Genomic DNA, 24580 nt, shown 5'->3' on the forward strand with positions numbered 1-24580 from the left:
TTGCTCCTGTCTGTTTCCCTTTCCCTGAATGTTACCATGTGGCATAAACAATGCATGCTGAGTACTGCTTTGATACAGCCCAGTGAATCCCTTCTGTGGGTGTTTGAATTCCACAAGACTAACTTACAGATTTAATTTAGTCCCATTATATCACTGAAACAGAATTCTGCACTTTCATTCTTCTCTGTTCTATCTTATGCTTCCTTATGCTATTCCCAAAAGCAGCTGCACAGGACATCATGTTTTGTGATGGTTTTATTTTTGGCTGGCTCATAATTAACTGTTAGCTGGTGAGCTAAAGTATTATTCCACATCCCTTGCTAACACTACAGACTGACTGTGCAGTGCTTTACACTTCTTTTTTTTATTATTATTTAAGATATTACGATATTCTGAATAACTTAGAAAAGTACTTTATTTGACTTTATTACATGCTACCACTGAGGACTCTTCAGGCTCCTCACACTACCTGCTGTTGTCAAGCTGATAAATATGAAACACTGCCTGTTGATAACCTGCAAGGAATATTATTTGCCTCAAGTGGAACAAGCTCTCCAGTTGTGACGTATTAGAAGGATCTTGACGCCAACTGCCACCCATTAACATGCTAATCAGCACCAAGGGGAAGAGACAGGGCCAAAACCACAAACACAAAAACTCATCAAAGCTTGAAGGAAACCACAGTTTTACCACAGTGGTGTTGTACCAGCTGTATCAGCAGCTTATGCTCAGATTCAGTATGTTCATCCTCAGGGCAGAGGTGAGGACCTGCAGGACAAGTTACCTCTTGTGAAGTCACCACTTCACAGTCTTTTTATCCAAAAGATTTAACCAGTCTTCATGATCTTTGCTTTCCCAGCTTCTGCCTTCCCATGGTAATGGATAAAATAAAAAATACAAAATATTCACAATTTACAGGATCTAATAACTTATACCTTAGAAGAAACGTATTACTCAGAGCTGATCTGTACATTTAGTCATTACAGTCAACAACTTCAGCACTTGCTTTCCCAATTGTAACTCAAACTCTCCTTATTATTTTTTAAAAACACATGTATTGCATGAATAGGTAATCTATTTCTTGGGTTAACTGTTAACTGTGGAGAGATTCTGAATTTGTTATCTTCATCATGAATAAATCCATTTATTTCACTTCAATTTCTGGCTTTTCATGCTGTAGTAAACACTCAAACAATCTCACATGATATAAAACTCACTGCACCATGTCTCCCAAGTTCATTAAAATAAGGAATCATCTCTGCTTAAAAATGCAAGCAAAAATTTCTCAGCTGCATTATTTTCTCCTCTGGAGAAAGGATTTTGGGATCTTTTTTAAAAAGGACAAAATTAGAACCAACATTGGACTGAAAGGACAAGAATTTCCTTTACCTTTTAAAAAACAAAATGCACAAATACTGATTCTCCCGTTACTTTGCCTCACTTCTTTGCAGCTAAAACATCTCTAGCAAAACCAGTAACTGAAGGGTGCAGCCAGTCTATAAAGCTCAGATGGGGTGAAAAAATGCATTTTGTAACTTCGCAAACAAGTTGCTCTGAGCCAATTTTTCCACAGCTGAATCTTTGCCTTATTTGTACTCGTTTCCCACAGGTAGTTATGGCATTGGCAATTTGAAATAACTTGCTGATATTCAGCATGTTGTTTCATTTCCTCTCCTATAAATGAGTTGTGCTGGTCTGACATTTTGATTCAGCACTGTAAAAGAAGCAGATCCAATTTACTGAAATTTCTGTGGTTGATTCAAAAACACTGATTCAATTTCTCGGTACATTCATTAAGGGAAACATACTTAACCTTACATTTGTTTGCAGAAACAAGTAGCCATTCATCAGGAACAAGAGGAACATCTCACTCTCCCTGGAGTAAGTCACAGCTTTGGGCAGGGATGGATCCAACCTGAGGCTTGGTTTCCACAAGGCTTTTCTGTCTTGGAGTACAGTCATATAAAAGCTATTGCAGAGCAACTTCAGTACTCTCTTGACCCTGCATCAACACCTAAAAGATTTCCACCTGCTCCACACTGTGTGAGAGAAGAGGGAGAAGAGATGCAGCAATAATGGCAAAGGACCAGGTCAGTGCAAGGTGTTATCTGTGAAATCCAGATTATCATAGTAAACATGAGAATTGACAACATAAAATGTTCATAAGCCAGCTGCTCATTCTCCTCTAATTCTGGGGACAAAGCCTGGCTCTTGCTTCTGTCCACCCTTTTGGAAAGATCCAGATTTTGCCTGGACAAAGGCTCAGAAGGTGCAAGATGCTGCCCCATCAAGTCCATGCCCCTCTGCAGAAGTTCATCCACAGCCAACTAAAGCCTGAACAACCCATTTTCCCTTCTTTAGGTCACACTGTGTACTCAGCTGGCAAAATGTTCAGCACTGCTGATGGAGGAAAGAAAATAATCATGGTCCCTAATACCCTCTTGCCACCAGCCTCTTTTTAAACTGGGGGAAAGGGAAGCTGTGGTTTCATAAGATACATTTCAGCTTTAGTATCCTAAACCATCAGATGCAAAAAAGCTGCTTATATGCATCTCTTTGAACTTACACTGTTTCCACTAATCAATTTCACCATTCTGTTTTGCTACTGCCATCAAAATGTACTCTCAGTATATAAAGCAAGGCTCTTCAATGGTTTTTCTAAAGCATGGAGGTTGGAAAATGCATAGGAGTAATGGACAGGACTAAAAAGATGTTTTCAAGTAGCTGGTTTATAATACATGTGAGATCTAAATTTCAGTATGTTGGTCACAGACTCAGGGATTTCAGAGGTGCCTGGGTAGATTCTTCCCATACAAAGGTATCTTAGACACACTCTACACACATATCTGAATCACTTATCTCTACGTGTGTACCACACTCGGGAACTACAGAATGACAGGAAAGAGATGCTACGTGCAATAATCCTGCTGAGCACTAGAAACCAGCACCTGCTCCAAAGACCCAGAAATAAATGGTGTTGGGAACTTGGAGAGATTCTGGTGGTGGTTGTTCAGATGAGGTTTTCAACTTTTTCAGTTTGTCTCTGCAGCAGAGATAGCTTTTTTTTGAACCAGACATCCTTCACATGGCTCAGAGCCGATTTTACAAAAGCCAGTGCATTGTAGAATCCTCTCATCCTCTGCTTTTAATACAGTGTTAGTGGATCTCCACCCCACTATTCAGTATCTGTTAAAATATGTACTTTTTTCTTAAATTCCTAAAGTTCCACACAAATGACTGCAAAAAGAACAAGATCACTTCAAAATCTATTGAACAAATTTTTAAATTACTCCACCTTAAAAGACAGGATTCCTGTGAGCTTCAGGCTAACAGAACAGAACTTTAAATCTTCTCATTTTTATTCCTAGGAAGTATCTGAATGTTTATGCTTTTCCTGCCTCAATTTTTCCAAAACTTGAAGGCTGTAACAGTTGTGAGGATCTCTAGCACCTGTCATGTTAGGAAAATATATAAACAGGCATTATTTTAATTCAGTAAAACTGTAACTTTCCTTTGGTCTTTCTTCCTTAATTTAAAATTTGCGAAGGATAAAGCCTTCAGAAATTATACTTAAAAGTTATTAATTATTAAATCATTACATTGACTGATTGTGTGGCAGCATTGATTAGGTATTTTCTACTTAGACCCAAAGTCAGATTAAGTGACACAAGCGAACAGGCAGTTACTAATATTGTAGTATCTAGAGAATGGTAGGGATGACAAAAGTAGATCACATTGCAGTGAGCTGCCACTTCTGCCAGTGTGACTCCAAAGGAAGAAGCAGCCAGGCCCAGAGCTGCCAGCTGGGATCAGCCAGCCTGGTCCCACTGAAATCCATCAGGGGCTGCTGCTCGTGCTGCTCTGCTGTGTGTGCACAGCCACAAACACTCTTTCTACATCCCACAGTCTGAGAGGCCTATTTCACACAACTTTTATTTTGGCCCTATGATTAGAAAAACTCCTCAACTTTAAAAAACAATAAAAAATGCTCACAGCAACTCCTGTGAGATTTAGTAGCTTCTGTATGGCTGATGGCACAACAGCCCTGAATTTGCTTTATGGGGTAATTTAGGCAATTTAAGCTTAAAATGTTCCCAGGGCAAAAATTAGGGCTATGTCTAACAAGTACATTAAGGCTTATTATGCCTATTAAGCACAGGGAGTCACCCTTGTTGTGACTGCACATTACATTTGAAGCTGTTCTGGGCAGTGTGCTGATTCCCTAATCAAACCTGTGTGGGAGGTACTTTTTGGTGACATTTAGAAACCCTCAGTTACAAAACAACTAGCTAAAAGGGCAAAGGAATGGGTTTTCCTAAGCACAGTGACAGAAAACAAAAACTGACATTGGACATAACCAAAGAATTGGAACCATTCTTTTTGCATGCTGTTTTTTACTTTTAATTCTATTACTTAAGAGACTCAAAATAAATAAATAAATAAATAGTCCAGTATCTGAGGGGAAAACAACCTTGTTATTTGAGGAATCAAAGATTTTGAAATTGCCCAAGAGACAGAAATCAAAGATATTTGGATCTTGCAACATTCAAAATATCAAGTGCATCTTGTTACTTTTAAGTAACTTTAGAATTTAAAAATTAAAGAAGTGCTGACTCAAATTTGTATGAAGCTAAAATAACTTAAATCTCTTTTTTCATCTTCCATAAATCCTTTATTGGTGGTTCAAAAGGAAGCATATGCTTCCAGAACATTTATCTCGTGGCTGGCATCCTCCAAGGAAACCAGATGGCAAAACTCATAAATCCTTTCCCTTCTGCTCTTTGACAGTCTCAATCAAGAAAGTTATGAGGACGGAAGTTCATGTTTATGTCCTGTTGTTACAAAAACATTTTCTTTACACATCCGATGTGGTTTCAATTTTCTCCCAGCCCATAGTGTCAAAGAGCAGTTTAATGAGATATTATATACAGTTATTGGAAGAACATACACCACATTCTCTACTTCAATGGGAGGCACTGGTGTATTATTTCACACAAGAGCAGAGGAGATCAGAAGCACTTTGGGGTTTTGATACACAGTACCAGATAGCTACAGAGTTTAAATTTCAAGCACTAGCACACAAAAAGATGTCACTCCCAAACAGTAGACAAGGATTTTGTCTTAACAAGTTGAAGTATAACTACAGACAAAATTGTCATGGTAGGTAAATATTTTAGGCCTCATCTACAAATGGAAGTTATAATGTCTACTGCCTTAATATCAACAGCATGGTTAAACAGTTTTGAAATTCTTTTGATCACTCCTTTAAGAACCCTCACAAGATGAAAAGAAATCATTATCACTAATGTTCATGATTTCAAGACTGAAAGCTTGAAAGAACTGACAATTTAAATATGACAGTTAAGATTGTCTTGGTTGTTCCTAAGACTTCTGGCAAAATAAAATGTGCAATTAGAGCTCTTTGATTACCTGAAGGAAGTTCAACACTTCACAAATTAGTGCTCCAAACTGAAATGCTACTGGAAAATTTTAGTTTGCTTCCCAAGAAATATTCCAACATGTTTTGATGAAGAATCTGCAAAACAATTGTGGATGTTGATTTCAATTCATTTCAGTGTACACCAATGCCAGTGAAAACAGCTGTTAAAATCTTAACTTCCCTACAAAAATTCATTCTTTATTAACTTTACCTTTTGTTAGAAAATTTTCCCATCAAAGTAATTTCAAGATTCACAAGAATATTTTGAGGAAACAAAGGTGGGGGGAAATGATACATTAAGAAAAATACAACACAAATGCCAGATTTTATTGAGGTGCTACATTCACATTGGTTTGTGCACTGAACAGTCACATTTGGCTAAAGACAACCATGTTCATGACATGAAGACACTACACTGAGATGGCACATGGGGAAAGCTTAAAATAAAGCTTGGTCAACATGGTGTACCAAATTCTGCTCTGCTTGACAACTGTGTTATCTCACTGGAATTGCAGAGGATAGAGACAACCTGCTTGAAAATGACTGAACAGCAGTAGCTGACGTGCAAATCAAAACACACAACTTCTCAGTACAGCTAGGAACCATACACAAACACAGCCTGGCACAGCTTCAGATTGGCCTCTGGTTATCGACAGTGGTCATGAGAGCCAGGAAACACCTCTGGAAGAATGAGTCAGGTTCTCGTGGCTTACAGTCACAGTCCATCCTTGTGGCTTAGGAAGTGTCTTGAAGTCACTTGGCTCTGTCTGTTTTGGTGGGGGCTCTGCTAAGGATGCAGCTCTGTATCTGCAAAATACCAGTAACAGTTACAAGTTAGAACAGGGGAAGAATTTTTTCCTACAAAAAAAATCCAGAACAAACCACACGACTCAATCCATTTCATTGGCACAGATACTTCTTTCCAAGTATCTCATTATATTCCTAACCTTTATCAGGTGAAGAACAGCACCCCTAAAGGGCATTACTAGAGCTATGAAACACTAAGTGCCTCCTCTGGGGATGTTTGTGGATGGGTGACTCTGCTGCTGCTCCTCTGCTGGGCAAGTGAGAACTTCCCCTTGCATGTAAAAAAGGCCCACACACAATGGTGCTGAAACAAAACAAAAAAGGTTTTGTACATAAAGACAGTCATTCACTCAACATTTCTATGCAGTGCCTCTTGGAAAATGCACCACTAATATCTACATCAAACCATGCATTTAATTTCTTCTTAATGATAAACACTCACAATGTGTGCCTTTACCCCCGAAAGACACCAGAATATATTCCAAACTACACTTGAGGAATTTCTATACAAATAAATTGCTCTACTGATCATTAAAGCAGGATAGATTCTGAGGTAAAACACAACAGCTGTTGGTACAGATGGGTTTAGAAGCAAATGCTTCTAAATATGCAAAAAAATGGACATGCACTGAAGTCTGGCTGGACAATTTCAGCTAACTTAGCTTCTGACAGAAGTTCTGAAGCACGAAATCTTGGACTTGAGGCAGATGGCAACTAGCAGCAAGAGCATCCTCACCAGCAAAGAACATCAGTACTAGTTCACTGAGAGGAATGATGCTCATCTGAATTATCAGTGATACTTTTTGTAGATTCTAGATTATTTTCTGATGAAGACTCTGAGGATGGTTACACATTCCCGACGAACTTAAATGAAAACCTGAGACATACACGTAAAGTTAGATTTGTACCCTTCCCCAGCACTGCCATCTGGCTGACAGCAGAGGAGGCAAACCCCACCCTGGGGTGTGTCAGACACCCATAAATACCCAGCTGCTCAAAAGAGAGGGTTATCCTGCTGTCTTGAGCCTTGGTGCAGAATCACTGTGAATGCAGAGTGTGGTTCTGGGTTTCACAGTTTAAGAAGGGTGTTAAGGTGCTTGAAAGCATCGAGAAGAGACCAACAAAGCTGGAGAAAGGGCTGGAAGGACAGGTGGAAGGAGTGTCCCATGAGCAATGCCTAAGGACTTTGGGCTTGTCTAGTTCAGGGACAAGGAGGCTGAGGAGTGACTTCACTGCCCTGCCCAGATTCCTGAGGAGGGGAATATGGAGAGAATGGTGGCCCTGGCACAGGCTGCCCAGAGAAGTGGATCCCCATTCCTGGAAGTGTTCAAGGCCAGGTGGGATGGAGCTCTGAGCAGTCTGGTCTTCTGGAAGGTGTCCCTGCCCATGAGAGCAGGATTGGAACTCGATGATCCTGAAGGTCCCTTCCAGCCCAAACCATGCTGTTATTCTCTGATCTCTTGTCCCCGGTATCCAGTGAAAGGATGCATGGGAATGGTTCAAAGCTGCACCAGGGGAACTTTAGACTGGACATTAGGAAGCATTTCTTTACTATTTAGTCAGCTTCTTTAATTACTTGAGGACTTGGTTTCTCCTTTTTAACTACAGTACCTTGATTTTTATTCTATTTCACTCTTTTTTTTTTTTTTTTTTAATTTCAGAACATTTCTCGAGGGCACAGAGATAATTCTGAAAGGTATTTTTAGCCCCAGAATCTTGCAACCCTTCTCAGGGTGGTGTAATTCAAAAATTTTATTCATGTGCTCTTTAGTTCTTCAGCCAAGCTCTTACTACTTATCTGGGATAATGTGCCAGACACTTCCCAAGACATCCTTCTTCCCTCCAAAAATGTGCTTGAGAGCGAGTCACTGAACATTTCCCTTTGACTGCATTTTCATAACGATCTGTAATCACAGCCACTTGTTCCCACTTACCTGATAGGGAAAATTACCTTGACAAAGAGAGAAATTAGATTGATTTGTCATGATCTGTCTTCACGAAATCTGTGTCAGATTTTTCTTGTGCATAGCTCAACTATTTAATAATTCAATGTATTATCACTCTAAGTTAGAAGCAATGACTTAATCTGCCTAGCTCCTCTCCTTTCCCTTTGTAAAGCTAATAGCTGTGTTTGCCCTTTTGCTGGAAAAGAGCAAGCAAACAAGCTTGAACTGTATGCTTAACTACACCAGGCACAAGGGGTCCTGTTCCTAATTAAAACTCAGTGAATTTGGCAGGAGAAATATGCCTGCTAAAGGAAATCTAATTGGAACCTGCTTTCTCCCAGCAGTAGAAATTTGTAGCCACTGATGGACTCTCTGGCTTAATGCTGCACTGTGAAGTGGCTCCCCATGACAGGTGTGGGTATGAAATCTGCCACAAGCACATGTGAAAAGCAGGAGACAAAAAAGAATGAGAGACCTGGAATTTCTACCAACACTTAGCCATATTATGTGTTGAAGTTCAGAAAAGATCCTTGCCTCCTTTTCCATTCTGAATCAGGAAGCAAAAAAGGCTCACAGGCTAAAGACATAGTTTTCCTGGATTTAGCTCCAAATGAGGTCTCAAGTATTTTCAGTCCTCACAATGCCAGCCTCATTTTGGCAACAAAAAAAAAAAAAAAAAAAAAAAAAAAAAGGGTAATTCATCCACAAAAAAAGCTTCCAGATTTTTTGGTCTTTATATAATGCATGCATTCAAACACCACCCAAATCCTTTCCAGATCTCTCTCAATTCTCTCCCTGTAAGCAACAGTGGGTTAGCAGGCACCTATAAACATCAGCCTCTCTACCATGACAGAAAAGCAGGCAAAGAGAAGCATGAGGAAATGAGAGGCTCATGGCCTTCAAAAAGCAATGCCACATTCACAGAGCTCAGCTCATCTCAGTACTTGGTGCCTGCCTCAGGTATTTTTGGATTTTCTCACTACAGACGGCTTTCTGACTGCAGGATCCATTTTAGTCTTTCCATGGCATTTTTCTCCCACAAGCCATTTCATTTGCAACAGCAGAAAAAAAAAAATGTGTGGAGGTGGTTAGGAGTTTTGAAATCAGTTTTGTTACACTTCAGTATTTTTTTAAGGACAAGGAGCCAAAATCAACTTGTTATTCCGATAAAGAGCTCCGAGAAAGATGCATTTGCACTTGGGATGCACAGTGTGGTTTTTTTAAGGGTACAAGTGAAACAGGGAAGTCTTGACTCATTTACTTTCCTGCTCATCTGAAAACAACTGCTGAGCAAACAGGACCACTTATTTTTCTTGTGATAGACATTGCTGATCTGCAGCTATTCCCACATTCTGTGGGTGTTAAGCCATGAGCTTTTACCCCCTGCAGAAATGGCATGTTTCATGCCATCTGAAGTCCTTTGCATTATTTATAAAGCCCTCTTAAATCTGAAGTACAACTCATCTGTAATGGGGTACATTTCAAACACTATTCTGCATGGTCTGTGCCATAGGCAGCTTGACCTTTACACATGATTTCAGCATAAAAATCAACTTTTCAAGATAATCCTCTCCAGTTCTGTAGCAGAATTTACCTGGCACTGATTTCTGTATCCCCAGGAAGAAATGGAAGACTAAAGTGCCCATCAGAAACATCACAGCTTTCACCCTTTGTCACACAGGAGCCTTTCTGACAATTCATCTCTAAAGAAATTCTTTTGAGTAAGTTACAGTGTCTGCCTCCTTAGTAAGCTCTGGTGCACCCAGGACAGCTCAGAGAAAGGACAGTAACAGCATAAGGGAATACAATCTTGTCTGGCACATAACCATGATGGAGTATTCAGTGCCAGTAAATCTGGAAGAGATTTGTCTGGGGAAGGACTCTGTCCAAGTCTCTGCAGATACATCCCTGTGCAAGGACAGCATCAGGGCAGTGTATAAATAAATCAGCCAGAGACAGTTTGCTAGTGCTTTTCAAAAAGTTAAAAACCCACATAAGGAATAATTTTATAAAATCCATGTAAAACAGAGTAGAGAGTATAAAGTAAAAATACAAAAGAATAAGATAAAATGTTCTCATGGTACCTCTTTTCTTCATAACATTGGTAGAATCCATTCAGTGCCTCTGTCTTTAACATATTGAACTCCCTCTGGCCTCATTGTCTGTAAAACAAAGGCATTTTTAGAAGAATTAAGAGCATTATTCTTCCATCAGTTGCAAGTAGTAATACATAGATAAGCCCACTGCAATAGAAAAACCACAGTTCCAGGAATCTTCTACAATTTTTAGATGAGACAGATCAAATCCATTCCACTTTGCATTCCTGGGCCTCGGGGAGGCTGCAATTATTAACTTATTTGTGTTAAAAAGGAATAAACATCAAAGTGAAGAGCAGTTTAATGAAGCAGCACTGTGGTATAAGCTGGGTTTGTAGCAGGAAATCAGAAAGTCTCCTGAAAGAAATCGCATTAAAAATTTCCCATACTCAAGAAAACAAACCAGAAATCTCAAACTTTCATCCTTCTCCAAACATAATCAGCCACTGTTGCTTTCCATGCACCTTCATCCAGTGACCCCAAAGATCTGAGTGTGTGGAGGGAGGCTCACAATATTTCTTTGCAAGAGTTACCCAAGTTTTATAGAAAGATTTACATGATGACAGGAGCAGATAAAACTATTTTTAGTTAAGCACTTTACCAATTTCCCACAAAATCTTTAGTTCTGGCATCTCCCATCTTTTGAGTGTTTGGTTTTGAAGCTTAGTAGCATTTGAACACTGTTTTTCAGAGCACAGCTTCATAGGTTAACGTAAGCAATAGTTAAAATTCCACCAGCTGATACAGACACTTGCTTGGAGCAGAAGGGCAGGAGTCTTTTGATTCAGTACAGATAACTTGAGTTTGCCCATCTGACCAGAGTGATTAAAGCAAAGGCAGCCTGCAGTGGATCACTGCAGGAAGGGAGGACAGAGATACTCTGCCAGTTTCCACTGATCCCTGCTGGCAGCTGAGAAAACAAAGCTCTAGAAGAAAAGACTTTCCTAAATGCACTTTCAACTTATTTTCTTTCTTACCTGATACTGGTTCTTTCATTCCCTTCTCACTTTCCTCTTTCTGTTTCCAGTCCTTATTTTCTGCTACTATCCTTCCCCTGATAGCCCCTATATCCATGAATAACAAGTCATATTTGGAGTCTCTCCTCCCTTTTCTCTGCCCGAAATCTCAACCCTGTACATGATTCCCCCTCTGCCAGGCTCCCTCTCCACCTCTCTCCCCAAGCACCAGGCTTCTGCTCCCCAGCCCACCCACAGCCACTGCTCCACTTCCTGGCCCCCAGGACTTTCTCCATCCCCTCCAGCATCGCTGCCTCCCTGCTCTGCTGCTCCCAGCTCCATCAGTCCCATCCCTCTTCCAAAAGCTCCCAGGAGCATTCAACTCCTTGAAGTTTTCTCCTTTATCTGCCAGCTCCAAAGCCTCTCTCTGCTTTATCCTGTCATCTAATTCTCCTTGTGGAGCTCATCAGTCTTCCTCCCAGGCCTCCCTGTATTTCCCATTAGCCTTTAGTTCAATGTTGTCTTTGACCTCATTTTCCATTTTCCCGAGTGTGGGTCAACACAAAGAGACAGAAAAGATAAACTTAACTGGGTAGGGTACTTTTCTCCAAGCCAGTGTGCGGGGAAGGGATTGAAAAAGAGATTCCCTATATCCAAAAAGGAATAAAAAGTTGAGAATGCTAATATTTTAATTTAATAAGAAACTGAAGCAAAGCAGATTGGGAAAGGGGAATTATTTGTTATTGAGATGTTTTGAAAGCTGCATTTTATTTTATTTTGTTTGAATTGAAAAAACTGCAATTTGGTTTCAAAAATGTAAAAATGGGATTTGATAGTTTAGTATTTTAAAAAATCTGCACAATAGTATTTAAGCTAAGATCTTAGTTGAAAACAACTGAGTTATTTCAGCTGGGAAAAAAACAAACCCAAAAAGAAGAAAAAAGAATTCTTATCAGTTACAGACAAAGACACTTTAGTTTTGAAGCCTACAGCAGCTATGGGTGTATTTGTAGTAAAAAACCTGATTCCTAATGAGTTGCAAAAATCTCACTGCTACAAGAAAGTTTTGGAAATTTAAAAGCTAAGGAGTCCAATAAAGACATTTCAAAATTCAATATTTTCTACCGAGGCATCCTTCCATTAAATTTGAATTCCCAGCTTTAAAATGGAAATTTAAAACCTAGAAGGCAAAACTATGGGAGTACACTCCAAAAGCCAAGCAGTGCATCTGAGTTCAGACAGCAGCTATCTGCTTTCACAACCAATAGTCAGATAATTGTACTGAGCTAAGAAAAACAATGTGTGAGAGCTTCGTGCTTTTTCATCAAAATACCTGAATATTTAATATATGTGAATAACTCGCCATAAGGAATCTTTAATTAAGGAGAGAAATAGGGACAGAAAAGTCATCTGGCTATTTTTCAAGCTGTGTTTTTCCTTGTTATGAAATGAAACCATGAACTTTTGCATATTATGATGTCACTGCTTTGCAAGAGCAAGGAATTAATAACTTCTATTAAAGCACATCTTCCCTAGCACTTATGATTAATTTACAAGGCCACAATTCTTTCACACTCCAACCCAAAGGTCCCTGTCTGACTCTGAACACATTTACAGAGGTCTTTCTGTGCTAAATTTTAAGGGAAAAGTATTAGTTATCATCATAAAATATAATTTGCTCTTCATGCCTTCCAGTGGCATGGAACACTTCATTTCAAAGGTCTTTCCAGACCTGGCAGAAATACCAGGGCAACTCAGAAAATGTGATCAAAAACTGTTTGGGTCACCAAGGTTGAGAGACTCTCTCCACCCTTCATATCTCTGATGGCAAAGCTCATTCTCAGGGGCCAGCAGAGATGATCACTCCTCTCCCATCAGCTGCCTGGTCAAGGCAAGGGTGTGTGCACCTTTCCCAGAGTCAAGGTGTGCCTCTAGATTTCCCCTTTTCTGCCTCTTTACCACTCCCATCCTGACAATTATGCAATATTTACTCAGTCCTCCTTATCTTGCACTGTGGGGATGTTCCAGCATTATTCATTCAGCCTTACAAAACACTTAAAATCCTGTGATTTCCTAGCTTCCCACATTTTGAAGGGGATAAACCCTTTGCAAAAAGAGAAGTTTTTTGTTAAAAGAAGAACAAAGCACATGACCAAATTCCCTTTCACCTTGAATAAATATATCATGTTTGCATATTCAGGGCTTGGATTTCTTTGAGGCCTTCTTTTACCACTGTTACAAGTCCCCAGCTTTCAAATGGGAGAAACAAAAACATCTACAATGAGTTCAATGAAAAATGCTTTCTCTTGCAAAGAGCGTAACCAGCAACTGAAATGCAGGATCTTCATTTATATGTGTTTGCCTGCACATACTGTCTTGCATACTATGGATCAACTCTGCACTCTACAAATAGAAATGTCTAACTCCAGTAACATCTAAGTAGTTTTTCCTTGTCTATGCCAGTGGCTGAGCTCATTTTTCCTGAAATTCAATGCTCAGATTAAAATGTAAATTTTTGCTAGGGCTAAAACATCATTATCTAACTCAAGAACCCAATCTCTAATACTCAGTGCTGATGCTGTGGAAGATCTCTGCTGATGCAATGGAAGATCTGTGCTGATGCAATGGAAGATCTGTGCTGATGCAATGGAAGACCATTTGTTTAAGGCTAAACAGAGGCAAATTCCAGTTAATATGCCTTTTGTAGAATCAGAAACTTTAATAAAGAGCTTCATATTCAGTTTATTTTTAGATTTATCATTGATCTGGAAATTATTTCTGTAAAAATTCAACCACTCCACTTCTGTATTTAGGAGATCTTGGATGAGCCCAAGAACAATGACCAACTTTTGCTATTATGTGAGATAGGGAAAGGCACAAAATAACCAATTGTATGTTTAATGAGATATGAAACTCCAACTGAGCTGATGTATTATGGGTGAAATTGAATATAATAAAAAATACTGCTTTCAAAAATGAGTGCTCTCTGAGTGCTCCAGGGATCCAGATGCTGCACAACAACTAAAGTGTGACACAGTCTTCATCTAAAGGCAAAATTATGCTAGTTCAGAAAAAGCTCTGTTGAACTGAGTTCATACTTAAAACTCAGGGCCCTCAGGCTTGCAGCTTTCTGAAGCATCTAAAAACTGTGTTAATTTTTTAATTTGTTTTTATTGCTTATGTACAGGTATCCTGCACTCTCACAAGAACTGAAAGATGAGGAGGTGATAGGCTGTTTTTATTTTCTCCAGGGCTGCAAGCAGCTAACCAGCCATATTGTCAGACACCCAGCCCTTGCATGACTTCCATGCAAAAGAAACCCAAGTATGATGAACTCAAGCACTCAGGCTTGTCAGTGAAATCCTAAAACATTTCCAAAGATCTCTCAACCTTGGCAAAGCAGCTGGCTTTCAATTTCCAGCAACCCACCTCACCAACAGCCAAAGCTATGAGAATTTGGATGTGAAATAATTTTCATCTGAAGCAGCCAAAGAAGCAGAATAACAAAAGCAAAAAACACAAGAGGAGGGCAGTCAAAACTGTGTTTAAATACAAAGGAATTTGTCCAAGCAAAGGTCCAAACCACAAAGAAGATGGCTGGGAAAAAAGCAAAGATCCCTCAGCTTCCCAGCCTCGTAAGGTTTGGAATTGTGGCTTGGAATGCCTACATGAATGCTGGGTCATCAGTGGGATGCTGTTCACCTCATTATAGAAAGAGAGGAGCAGCCTTTGCCACCCAAGCAGGATGTGGGTTTGAAGCAGGGTTCAAGTCCGTTCAGAAAGATGGAATTGCTTGGCAGCAGTGGTGCAGTAGCACCTGCCTCCACCCCAGCTCCTCATGTGCACATGTCTGGCACAAAAATAAAAGGCATGAGAAATACAGAACTCCTATCCTGGCAGTGGATTAAAAGCTGGTGCCATAGCAGGAAAACCTGAGGGAAGAAATTAAACAGCAACACATTCAAAAACATAATGCCAGTTTATAATTAAGACACAACCATCTTGTAGAAGAGCACGAGAGCATTTTGTTCATCTCACCCAAGAATTTATTTAGGCTGTTCTAGCTAGCAGGTCTTAATTCCACTCTCTCTCCAGGGCAAGTGTGAAGTTTTCAATTTGCAGATCAGTAGCAGTTTGCTGAATGTGTGACTTCGGCAGCTTGCTCACCTCACACAGCTACAAAGGGAGGCTTTGCAGATCTGACAGCTCTATGAACCAATGGAACCACTTTTAAACCAAAGCCTGCATTCTCCAGAGAAGAAAATTACACACAATAAGCCTGATATGAAGTGGACTGTGTTAACTAGACACTCAGGAGGGGGCTTACTGCTCTATAATAAGCTGTAATTACAGTAACTTATTGGTCATTTACTGCCATGCAGGTATAGAAGCATTTTAAAATAACAAGTAAAGAGAAATCTTGAGCTGAGGGGACTTTTTTCCTAGAATTATTCCCCTTTTCAACTTGTTGAATTTCCAATGGCTACATAAGTACAACATTCCTTTTATTTCCCACAACTTAACTGGTTGAACTGCTGAAGCAGTTCATTTAAATATTTAGGAAGTCCAAGACAAAGGGTGAAACTTATCACACCCCATCTTGCTAAGGGAGATTTCACAAATGTAGGGAAGTGGAGCAGCAGCAGCAGCAATTTTCCCATGTGAGTGGGTTAATGCTGACTACATGCACTGTTCCTGCAGGCATCTGCCAACACAGTCTGGGCACAAAGGCATGGACTACTGCTACTGAAACAGAGAGTTTTAGACTTCAAAATCTGGATCCTATGTCAGGAAGAAACAAAAAAAAAAAAAAAAAGAAAGAGAATGACCTCTCTCTGTCACAAGAAAATACACTTAAAATCTCTCCTGAGATTCTTATTCCTAGAATGAACCACTACAATATGTTTATGTACTCTTGACAGGAAATCCAGAGCAACTAAATCATAAGTCTCTTCCTGATAAAGGGGCTAATTTACCCTCACTCAGTATTGCAAACTTCTACATTATTCCTACTACTAAATAAATATACTAAGCTCGTGCTAAATGTTTTGAATTTGGTGCAGATTTCACAGAGCAGGCATACAGCAGGACAGCTTGATTACATCTTGGCATTCCCATCAGAAAGAAAACACACACTGTTGGATTCCCCCACATCCATTTAAAGACAGAGTAAGGCTTTTCTTCTGCAGGTGATAATGCACATCAATAACAACTGGTCTTACCTGCTGTCTGTAAGCTCAAACCAGTATCAAGTTTGCTGCGTGGCTTGGTGCTGATAAACAAATAACAGAGAACACACACAGTGATGATAAAAGCAAAGAGGACCACTGCTGCTATTGACAGGCCCACGAGTGCTCCAACACTAAGAGAGAAAAACAAAAAAAAATCAAGTGTACAAACAGCCTGGAGGACTCATTAAAACAATGTCCAGGATGATATCTGGAGTTTACTTGTACTCAGGTGGGGGAGTAACTGTATTTTACTGTAAACCAAAGTTTAGAGCTCAATACTTCAATTGCATAAACTGCAGTTATCTCACTGCCCTCAGAAGGGCCAATGTCATTACACAGCAGTTGAACATCTGGCCCTCAGTGACGTTTCATACATATTAATCCTGAGTCTTTATGAAAGTGTACTTATGAAAACCAGAAATAATTTCATGCAGTAACTGATACCAGTGAGATCAAAAAGTTCAGTGCCCACACTGAGAGGGATTCTAGGGTTCCATGCAGTTCAAACAACATGACTATTAAGCTGTATTTTCACTCTGAAATGCCATTTGTATAGTATAAAAAAAACATGCAATCTTTGTTATTCAACTCTGTTAGCAGCTCTGCAGAGCAGGGTGGAGTATGGTGATCGATGTTGTGCCTTTGCATTAATGAAATAAATCTCCAATCAAGACTGGAGAATTCTCCCATGATCTTTGTCACAGTAAAAGGGAAACTAAAGCTGAATTAGTTTACTCACAATATCAAAGGCATCAAAGAAGCAGGAATTAATTACTCTGGAGGCCAAACATAAGGTACTATACGTAGATTTTATCAAGGTGCTATCCTGCAGGATAAAAGCTACTTTATACATCTCCCATAGGCATACAGTGAGACAGTATATGTATATAGAGAAATCTCTCCTGATTCCCAACCCTTATTTTCAAGTCTTTTCCTAACATCAAATTCTCATGATGAAATAAAGGACTCAATATAATACAGTCTAGCTATCATTTCCTACACTTTCCTGGGCCTTCCAGGATGCCTTCCAGGATGCCTTAAAAACTATATTGATGCGTTCCATGCTCCAGTTCTCTATTCTACAGTCCATGACAAAGATCCAGACTTCTGGTGAAATTAAACAGCAGCCTTTTGGTCACAGATGAGGAGTCTGAGGACTGAGAATCCTTATATTACTGCTCTGGTATATTTACATTTTTGACAGACATCCAAAGGACAGCAGAGAGATGAATTTCTTGAATTTTACAAACTCCATCCTCTAGTCATAAAAATGCCTTTATATATCACTGCTATCAGGGAGAAGTCAACTCTACTGTGGCCTTGCAGGAAGATGAGAAGAACCGTGCCTTGGGATATTTTTATGAATTTTACATTCAAGATACTGCAAAGCTGCTCTACAAGCTCCCACCGCACCAGCACAGATATATCCACAGGAGGAATTCTTAAAATCAGCAGGATGAGAGCAGCAGATATTGCTATGACTTTCACATGAGGTTTTCATTAGTTACTGGTCAGATTCAGTAATGAGGGTTGGGCAACATTTAGCTCCATGCACAGCTAAAATAATTTGTTATCAGCAAACTGGTTCTGGAAAGAACAGCTCTACCCTTCTGAAGATTTTTTCATGGTATTTATCATCTGCATTAAATAGGATATCCTTAGAGGTTTGTGCATATATGTACATATATAAGCAAATTTTTCCTTATTGTTCTTTGGCTCAAACAAAACTCGCAGGCAAGCAATATTCTGCTTAGTATGGAATCTGAATGTGACCTACACTCAGACCTCACCTGGGTTCTGGCCTTATTTTGCATTTTGACTTGGAGCACCTTGACCCAAATAGACAAAATAGAAGAAATGCACATTACAGAAGGTTGAATAGCCATAGAACCATATGATACAACCAAGGCTCTTCAGAAATAGTTATTTGTGCTTTTTTGTCATGACAGTACAAGCTTTATTGTAAGATTCCATTTAAATTCCAGCCTGCAGTGCAGAACTAAGGAGGTTGCTCACCATTATCCAAACATTAAGCAGAGTCAGCTGCCCTAAAGCCAAATAGATCAAATACATATTAATGATTATTCATTTTTCTATTCAGACATCTGTTACTTCTTGGCTGTAGCTCTGCTCCATGCAGTTGTAGAAGATGACATGGACAATACAGTTGTGTATTGCAGAGCACAATGCATCTTCAGTATCACTACACAACTTGTGTAAGATGCTTTGGGAGTTACAAAAGGAAAAGGCAAGAAAAACCTGAGGAACTCTCCAGGTCAAAGACTCATCATAGGTTATGTGCTACAAGAAATGTTTCTCATGCTCCAGCAGCAACATGAGAAGATCTCACCAGCATCACAAAACCAAATAGATACTCTGATTCCACTTCCTGAATGAATCAGTAATCAGGACAATGTGTACTTACTCTTTTTAAACACACAATGTTTTGATACCAGATTGTTCTCAAACTGCTGAAGCCGTCAACCCACAGAGAAGGTATAATTAAGTTCTATAAGATTAATTTTGGTTAAAGTTTGGGGATGGAGTGTTGTTTCGTAATTTATCTAATTCAGAGAAATTTAATATGTCTTCCACAGCTCTGAATACTGATGTTTCTTAACAAGAATACAATATTTTCTTTCATTATTTACACGTTAAAGCTATTATTAGAAACAAAATACCAAATAACTATGATCACTGACCACTTTAACAATTACACTCCTCTGAAAATGAAGACAATCTTACAGCATGTCCCAGTTCTACAGCAATTACTATGGTGCTGCATATCTGCTTTAAAAGGCCTTGCTAAAAGCATTTTGCCACCTTCCATTCTTTACCTTAAACACCATCTGAAGGCCACCCAGCAGTCACATGGTAACAGTCTATAGGTCTCAGGGTGTGTCTTCGAGATCATTCTTCTGACAGCAGAGACATTAAGCAAGCAAACTAAAAAGTCCCTCTTCCCCACAGCTGTGGCTTCGTTAGTGAGCAAAACCTCCTGCATTAACAACCCACTCAACCCCAAAGCAAAGATCTGGCATAAAGATGGCAGTAAAGGCCATGGGGTAGCCCTGACACAAGCAATGTTACGTTTGGTAGGACATCCAAAGAGAACCCTCTCAAGTTATTTTCCACATAAAGATAGAGCCATACCACAGATTTCACTGCTGTCACACTGAGTGCCACATCCAGGCCTGCAGCACAGCCAAAGGCTTCACTCAGCAGAGAGGCTCCACTCTGCCAGCAACCTCCCCAGGGATCCCCAGGCTGTGTCCAGAGAGATGCTTAGTGGGTCCATCGACTTGTCTGTCAATGTCTCAGCATCACACACCTACAGTTATTTTTAGTTTATAAAATTAGTCCATCCACACCATCAAAAGCCAGGGAAAATTTAAATATTGGCTAAGCAGAGGCAGTATTGCCCACTGATAGACTAAAAGGAAGCTCATGAGTCACCCGGATCCAAGTAAATCAAATGTTCCCAAAGCCATTGTTGCAGTGACGTGTCGTTCACGGTATTTGCAAAGCACACAGACAAATATTCTCAAGAGACTGGAAGAATGGGCACAGAGAAACAAAAGACTTGCTATTTTGGAAAGCCAAAACAGATGCCTGGAGGTTGGTACAGCCAAGCAAATCTTGGCTTCAGTATTAGGCCACCGTGGCTCTATAGGTATTAATTAAGAAGGCATTTTGAGTAAAACCTATATGTGGCTTGACAGAATTTTGATCAAATATGTATTACTACATGCAACTTAAAAGATACAGCTTTGGAATGGATATTAGAATTCTATTTGATACTGAAAGAGGCCATTATAAAAATAACAGTTCATAGAAGAGTGGCAAAAATAAGCAAAAAATATTTTAGAACAAAGAGAAACAAAAAGGCTGACTGAACATAACTGCTGCAATTCAATACAAATACCACAAGTTCAGCACTTCTCCCCTTCCACTCAGCTTGGGAGGTAAAGCAGATGTGATAACTGCATGGGCATGCACAGCACACTGCTCTGGAGGCTGAGCTGCTCAGTGTTTGCCCCACTGGTATTTTATAGCAGCTGTGTTTTGTGGATTCAAAAGCTGAATAACCTTTTGATGAATTCTGCCTTTTCCTAATGTTGTCTTCTGTTGTTCCATGGGCTGCTGACAACTGTAAGAGACAGCAAAATGCATCCTTCCCTCTTCTTTAAGGAATTAAGTCTTTCAAGATCTATGATAAAAAACCCAAAAACTATATAATTTTATTTTAAATACCAGCAAAAAAGGTGTAAGTCAGAAATTAATAATATTATTAATTATATATAATAAATTCTGCAGAAAATGTGAAATGTGTCAGAGTTGCTCAATAGTCTATTACCTATGATAGTCCAGCAGTTCCCAGTACAGCAGGTGTTAGGATGTTGTCAAATATTGCAGTTTTTGCAGAACTGGGAGGGGGAAAGAGGGTTCCATGTTGCTAAGGGATAGGGCAGTGTCTAGTTCTAAACATAGCACAGGCAGTAGAGACTTGGCAAGAAAAGAGAAGAGCATAGGCCAGCAAGAAACTATTGCTTTGGGTTGCTAAGGCTGCTGGCTTCTCCATGAACTGCTTCCATCAGAGCTGGATGCCAAGGGATCTGGCCATATCCCTCCCACAGCAGGAAAAACACAAGTGAAACGTGCAAGAGTCTCCTGCAATTCTACCTGGTGTGCCACCAAACTGAAGTAATCCCTGAGACAGCACCAACACTCGTGCTGCAGGCAGTCACTGCTTTCAAATATCTGGGAGGAGTCAAGCAAATGAAGATTTAGGAAAAGAACCCCCAAGTTCTGGAGTACAGCAAAACCTAAAATAGTTCCCCCATCAGGGCCTCCTAATCCTTTCCCTTCCATCTCCAGACTTACCTTGACTGGTTTGCCTAACTCTTGTTTAGTTTTAAATCTTAAGCGTTTCAAGTCTTAAAAGCGTGTCCTCAAAGGCTGAAAGAAGCATTTTAATGATTATTTTATCACATGGCTGTTACCAATCAATATCAGTAAGAGTCTAGTGATCACCAAAACATTTTGAGAGGACAGAAAATGTTATTTTTATGTTTTCTTTAAACTACTAATTGAACTGTCATGTGAAAATGTATACAGTTTTCAAAATGTAATACTATAATGTTTCCAGTGTGTTAATAACTAAAAATTATTCTATTTGTTACTGAAAACCCTTATAGGAAGTGGTTCAATTCTAACCACTCAGTAGCTTTGCTTAGAGAGGTAAATTGTACTTATTCACCTTTTTCTTACAATGAATACAATAATTTATGGCAGAAGTTAAGCACAATTAAAACTCCACTAATGGTGATTTCCATGAGTCCTTTTACCAGCTTAGGGCTACTGTAGAAAGAAGGAAAAAAATCCTTAATTTTCAAAGTTTGGGCCCAAATTTCTGACTTGGATGAAGGATGAAGTCACTTCTCAGACACTACAAAATCTTTTAAAGGAAGAGCTGTCAGAGGTATTTCATTAAAGCTTCTTCTGGGGTTCAGTTCTTGGAGGTACTTTTTGAAAAGATCAAGCTTTAAGAGTCTTCACTACAATGTCCAGATGAGATGTTGTGATGCAATATTAACTTATTCCTCAGTTTTTCTGCCATCTTGAGAAGGTTTTGTGATTGAAACAGTCAAAGAATATGCAAAAATATAGCATTAAGACAGAGTATTTGATAGCAGAAGTGTAAAAGACACTTAGAGATGTCTTCTCACATCAGAGAAGCCAAGTAATTGTGTGTCTGTCACAGAGGTGGATGGCTGGGAGATCCCCATAACTGACCCACTCTTTGCACCAGACAAAATAGATTTTAAAAAATAATACATTAAATATTAGATCAGATAAATTAAAATAGTAAGTCCACGGTACTGGACAGCATTAACTCAGGAGCTCTGAGGGAATTCACATGTGGACAGCAGAGCTGCTGGCCAAGGTGCTGAGGGTGTCTGGCTGCACAGTGCTGAATCTGAGCCTGGCTATGATACCCAAATTCACCCTCCCCGAAAATGAGGGATAGGTTCTTTGATGATAAAGCCTCTACCCCCAATCATCTCATGACCATGCTCCACCCCACAGGGACCTGAAGGCACTTGCAGCTTCCTGACATAAAATCTTTAAGGAAAGGATCAGCATTAGGATGAGGGGAAAACACTTCTTGTTAACGTGCTGGAGTCTATGAAGTGTCAACAGGCACACGGATAGAGGAACCCAGCAGAGTTCCATGTCTCAAAAAGCCTTTGGACAAAGCCCTGCACTGAAAGTGGGGTTAAAAAGACTGAACTTATATAGGATTAGGGAAAGGTTTTGCGACAAATTTAAGGCTGATTAAAAGCACAAGGAGAAAAGTGCAAGGCTTTAGTGGTCTCTTTTCAGTGTAAAGAAATGTCACTGAGACTTATTTTTGTTCATATCTTCATCCGTGACCTGTGAAGAAGGAAATCTGAGTTTCTGATGACCCTAAGCCCCTACAAGCAATCAAATACTGAGGGCAAGGAATGCTACAAGACTTACAGAAAACTGAGTGAGCAGGCAAAAGTGATGTACATGAGTTTCAGTGTACATAATGTAACGTATAAATAACAAAACCAAGCCTACACAGCAATAAACTCGGAACAGGCAGTTCTGAACTCCAGAAAAGTTTGAGAGTCTTCAGTGAGAGCTCATTGAAATAATGGAGTCAATGTGAACTGGTACACAAAGACATCAAAACATTGGCCACCAACAGAATAGAACTGAGAGCGAGACTGGAGGCAACATTTGGCCACTCTGCAGAACCTTGCCACACCCACACCTTGAGCATGCAGCTCCAGATAGTGCACCTCCAAGATCAGCCCTGTGGAGTGAAAAACAGTATGGATGAGATGGAACCAAAACAATCAGTGTGCCATAGCATCTGCCCAAGGAAAATGCACAAGCTGTTCAGTCTGGAAAGGTGAAAGCTCAGAATAGATGCCCCAAATGCTCACAATATTTTAAACACTGTGCATAAACTGAACCTGCAATTGCTGTTCCACAAATCTCACAATCCGAATACTAGAGGGCACTCAGGAAAAGTAGTAGGGAACAGTATAAAACAGATAAAAGGATCTATATTGAAACAGCAGGTAGTGACTGCTGCCACCAGGGTTGCAGAAGCGGATGGTTATAAGCAAGCCCAGAAGGGGATTTGACAAAATCAAGGATAATAGCAAGTCCATAAGAAACAGTGGAAGCCGCATGCAGAGGTGTACTAACATCCTGACACGGCCAGCCTGGATGCTGTGGAGCCCGGGGGGAATCGGGCACAGAAAGCAGCCGGGCTGGCTGGCAGCCCTCCCTGCCGCTGCTGGAGATCCAGCCAGAGCCAGGCGGATCCCCGCACTATCCCGGGAGAGCACCAGGCTAGTTATCTGCCCCTTCCAAGTGGAAAGTTACGTAGTGCCTTATCTCACATAGAAAAGTAGCTCAAGTCACTGGGAACTTTATGGCACGCACCATCTTACGCGCTCAGGCCCCGAGACAGCCGCTCCCCTCACGCCCGAAGGGCGGGAGACGCTCCGGATGCTCTGCCAGAAGCAACGAGCGTTTCCCAGCGCTTCCCTACCAAGACCACGAGTTATTTCCTTCAGAAACTACCCTGGCATGAGCATGAGTCTCTCTCGGCTGAAGATGCGGCTCTACCGCTACCCTCGGCGGGACAAAGGCAGCCTGAAAGTGCCCCGCTACAAGTACCTCACAAACACACACCCGAGCCCAGCTCGGGCGACCACGGGTCTCCTGTCCGCCGCCTCTACCCCGGCAGGCACCGCCGCTCCCCTACCTGAGCCACCACATGTAGCTGTGCTCGTAGGGGAAGAAGCTGTGGGGGTCATCGCAGCAGTACTTGACGTCCTGGAAGCCACAGCAGAACACGGCGCGGGCGTCGCCGCCCGCCCGCGGGCAGCTGAACCCGCTCACCAGCACCTTGTCGGCGTTGAGGTAACTGCTGCACTCGGCGCTCATGGCGCGGCCGCCCGCCCGCTGCCCGCCCGGCGCCTCGGCTCGGTGCCACCCGGGCGTGAGGCGAGGAGAGTCGAGGGGAGGCGAGGCGAGGCGAGGTGGCTGTGGCGGG

At 40.6% G+C, this 24580-nt stretch overlaps 1 protein-coding gene across 3 annotated transcripts; it reads right to left on the reverse strand.

Moving 5' to 3' along the window:
* Window positions 1–5754: 5754 nt before the first annotated feature.
* SHISAL2A (shisa like 2A) lies at window positions 5755–24567 on the reverse strand. 3 transcript variants are annotated; one of them, XM_041421563.1, is made up of 4 exons: window positions 24290–24567; window positions 16468–16607; window positions 10278–10355; window positions 5755–6247 (listed from the first exon to the last, which is right to left on the reverse strand). In XM_041421563.1, exons 1-3 carry the CDS (start codon window positions 24469–24471, stop codon window positions 10324–10326), a joined length of 354 nt encoding a protein of 117 aa, XP_041277497.1. In that variant the 5' UTR covers window positions 24472–24567; the 3' UTR covers window positions 5755–6247; window positions 10278–10323. The 3 variants fall into 3 exon arrangements, with proteins under 3 accessions (XP_041277497.1, XP_041277496.1, XP_041277498.1); XM_041421562.1 differs by lacking the exons at window positions 5755–6247; window positions 10278–10355 and adding an exon at window positions 15089–15177; XM_041421564.1 differs by lacking the exons at window positions 5755–6247; window positions 10278–10355; window positions 16468–16607 and adding an exon at window positions 22864–23323.
* Window positions 24568–24580: the final 13 nt, after the last annotated feature.

Source organism: Onychostruthus taczanowskii, unplaced genomic scaffold (assembly GCF_017590055.1).
Source record: "Onychostruthus taczanowskii isolate IOZ18803 unplaced genomic scaffold, ASM1759005v1 scaffold7, whole genome shotgun sequence".
Classification (NCBI taxonomy): Eukaryota; Metazoa; Chordata; class Aves; order Passeriformes; family Passeridae; genus Onychostruthus; species Onychostruthus taczanowskii.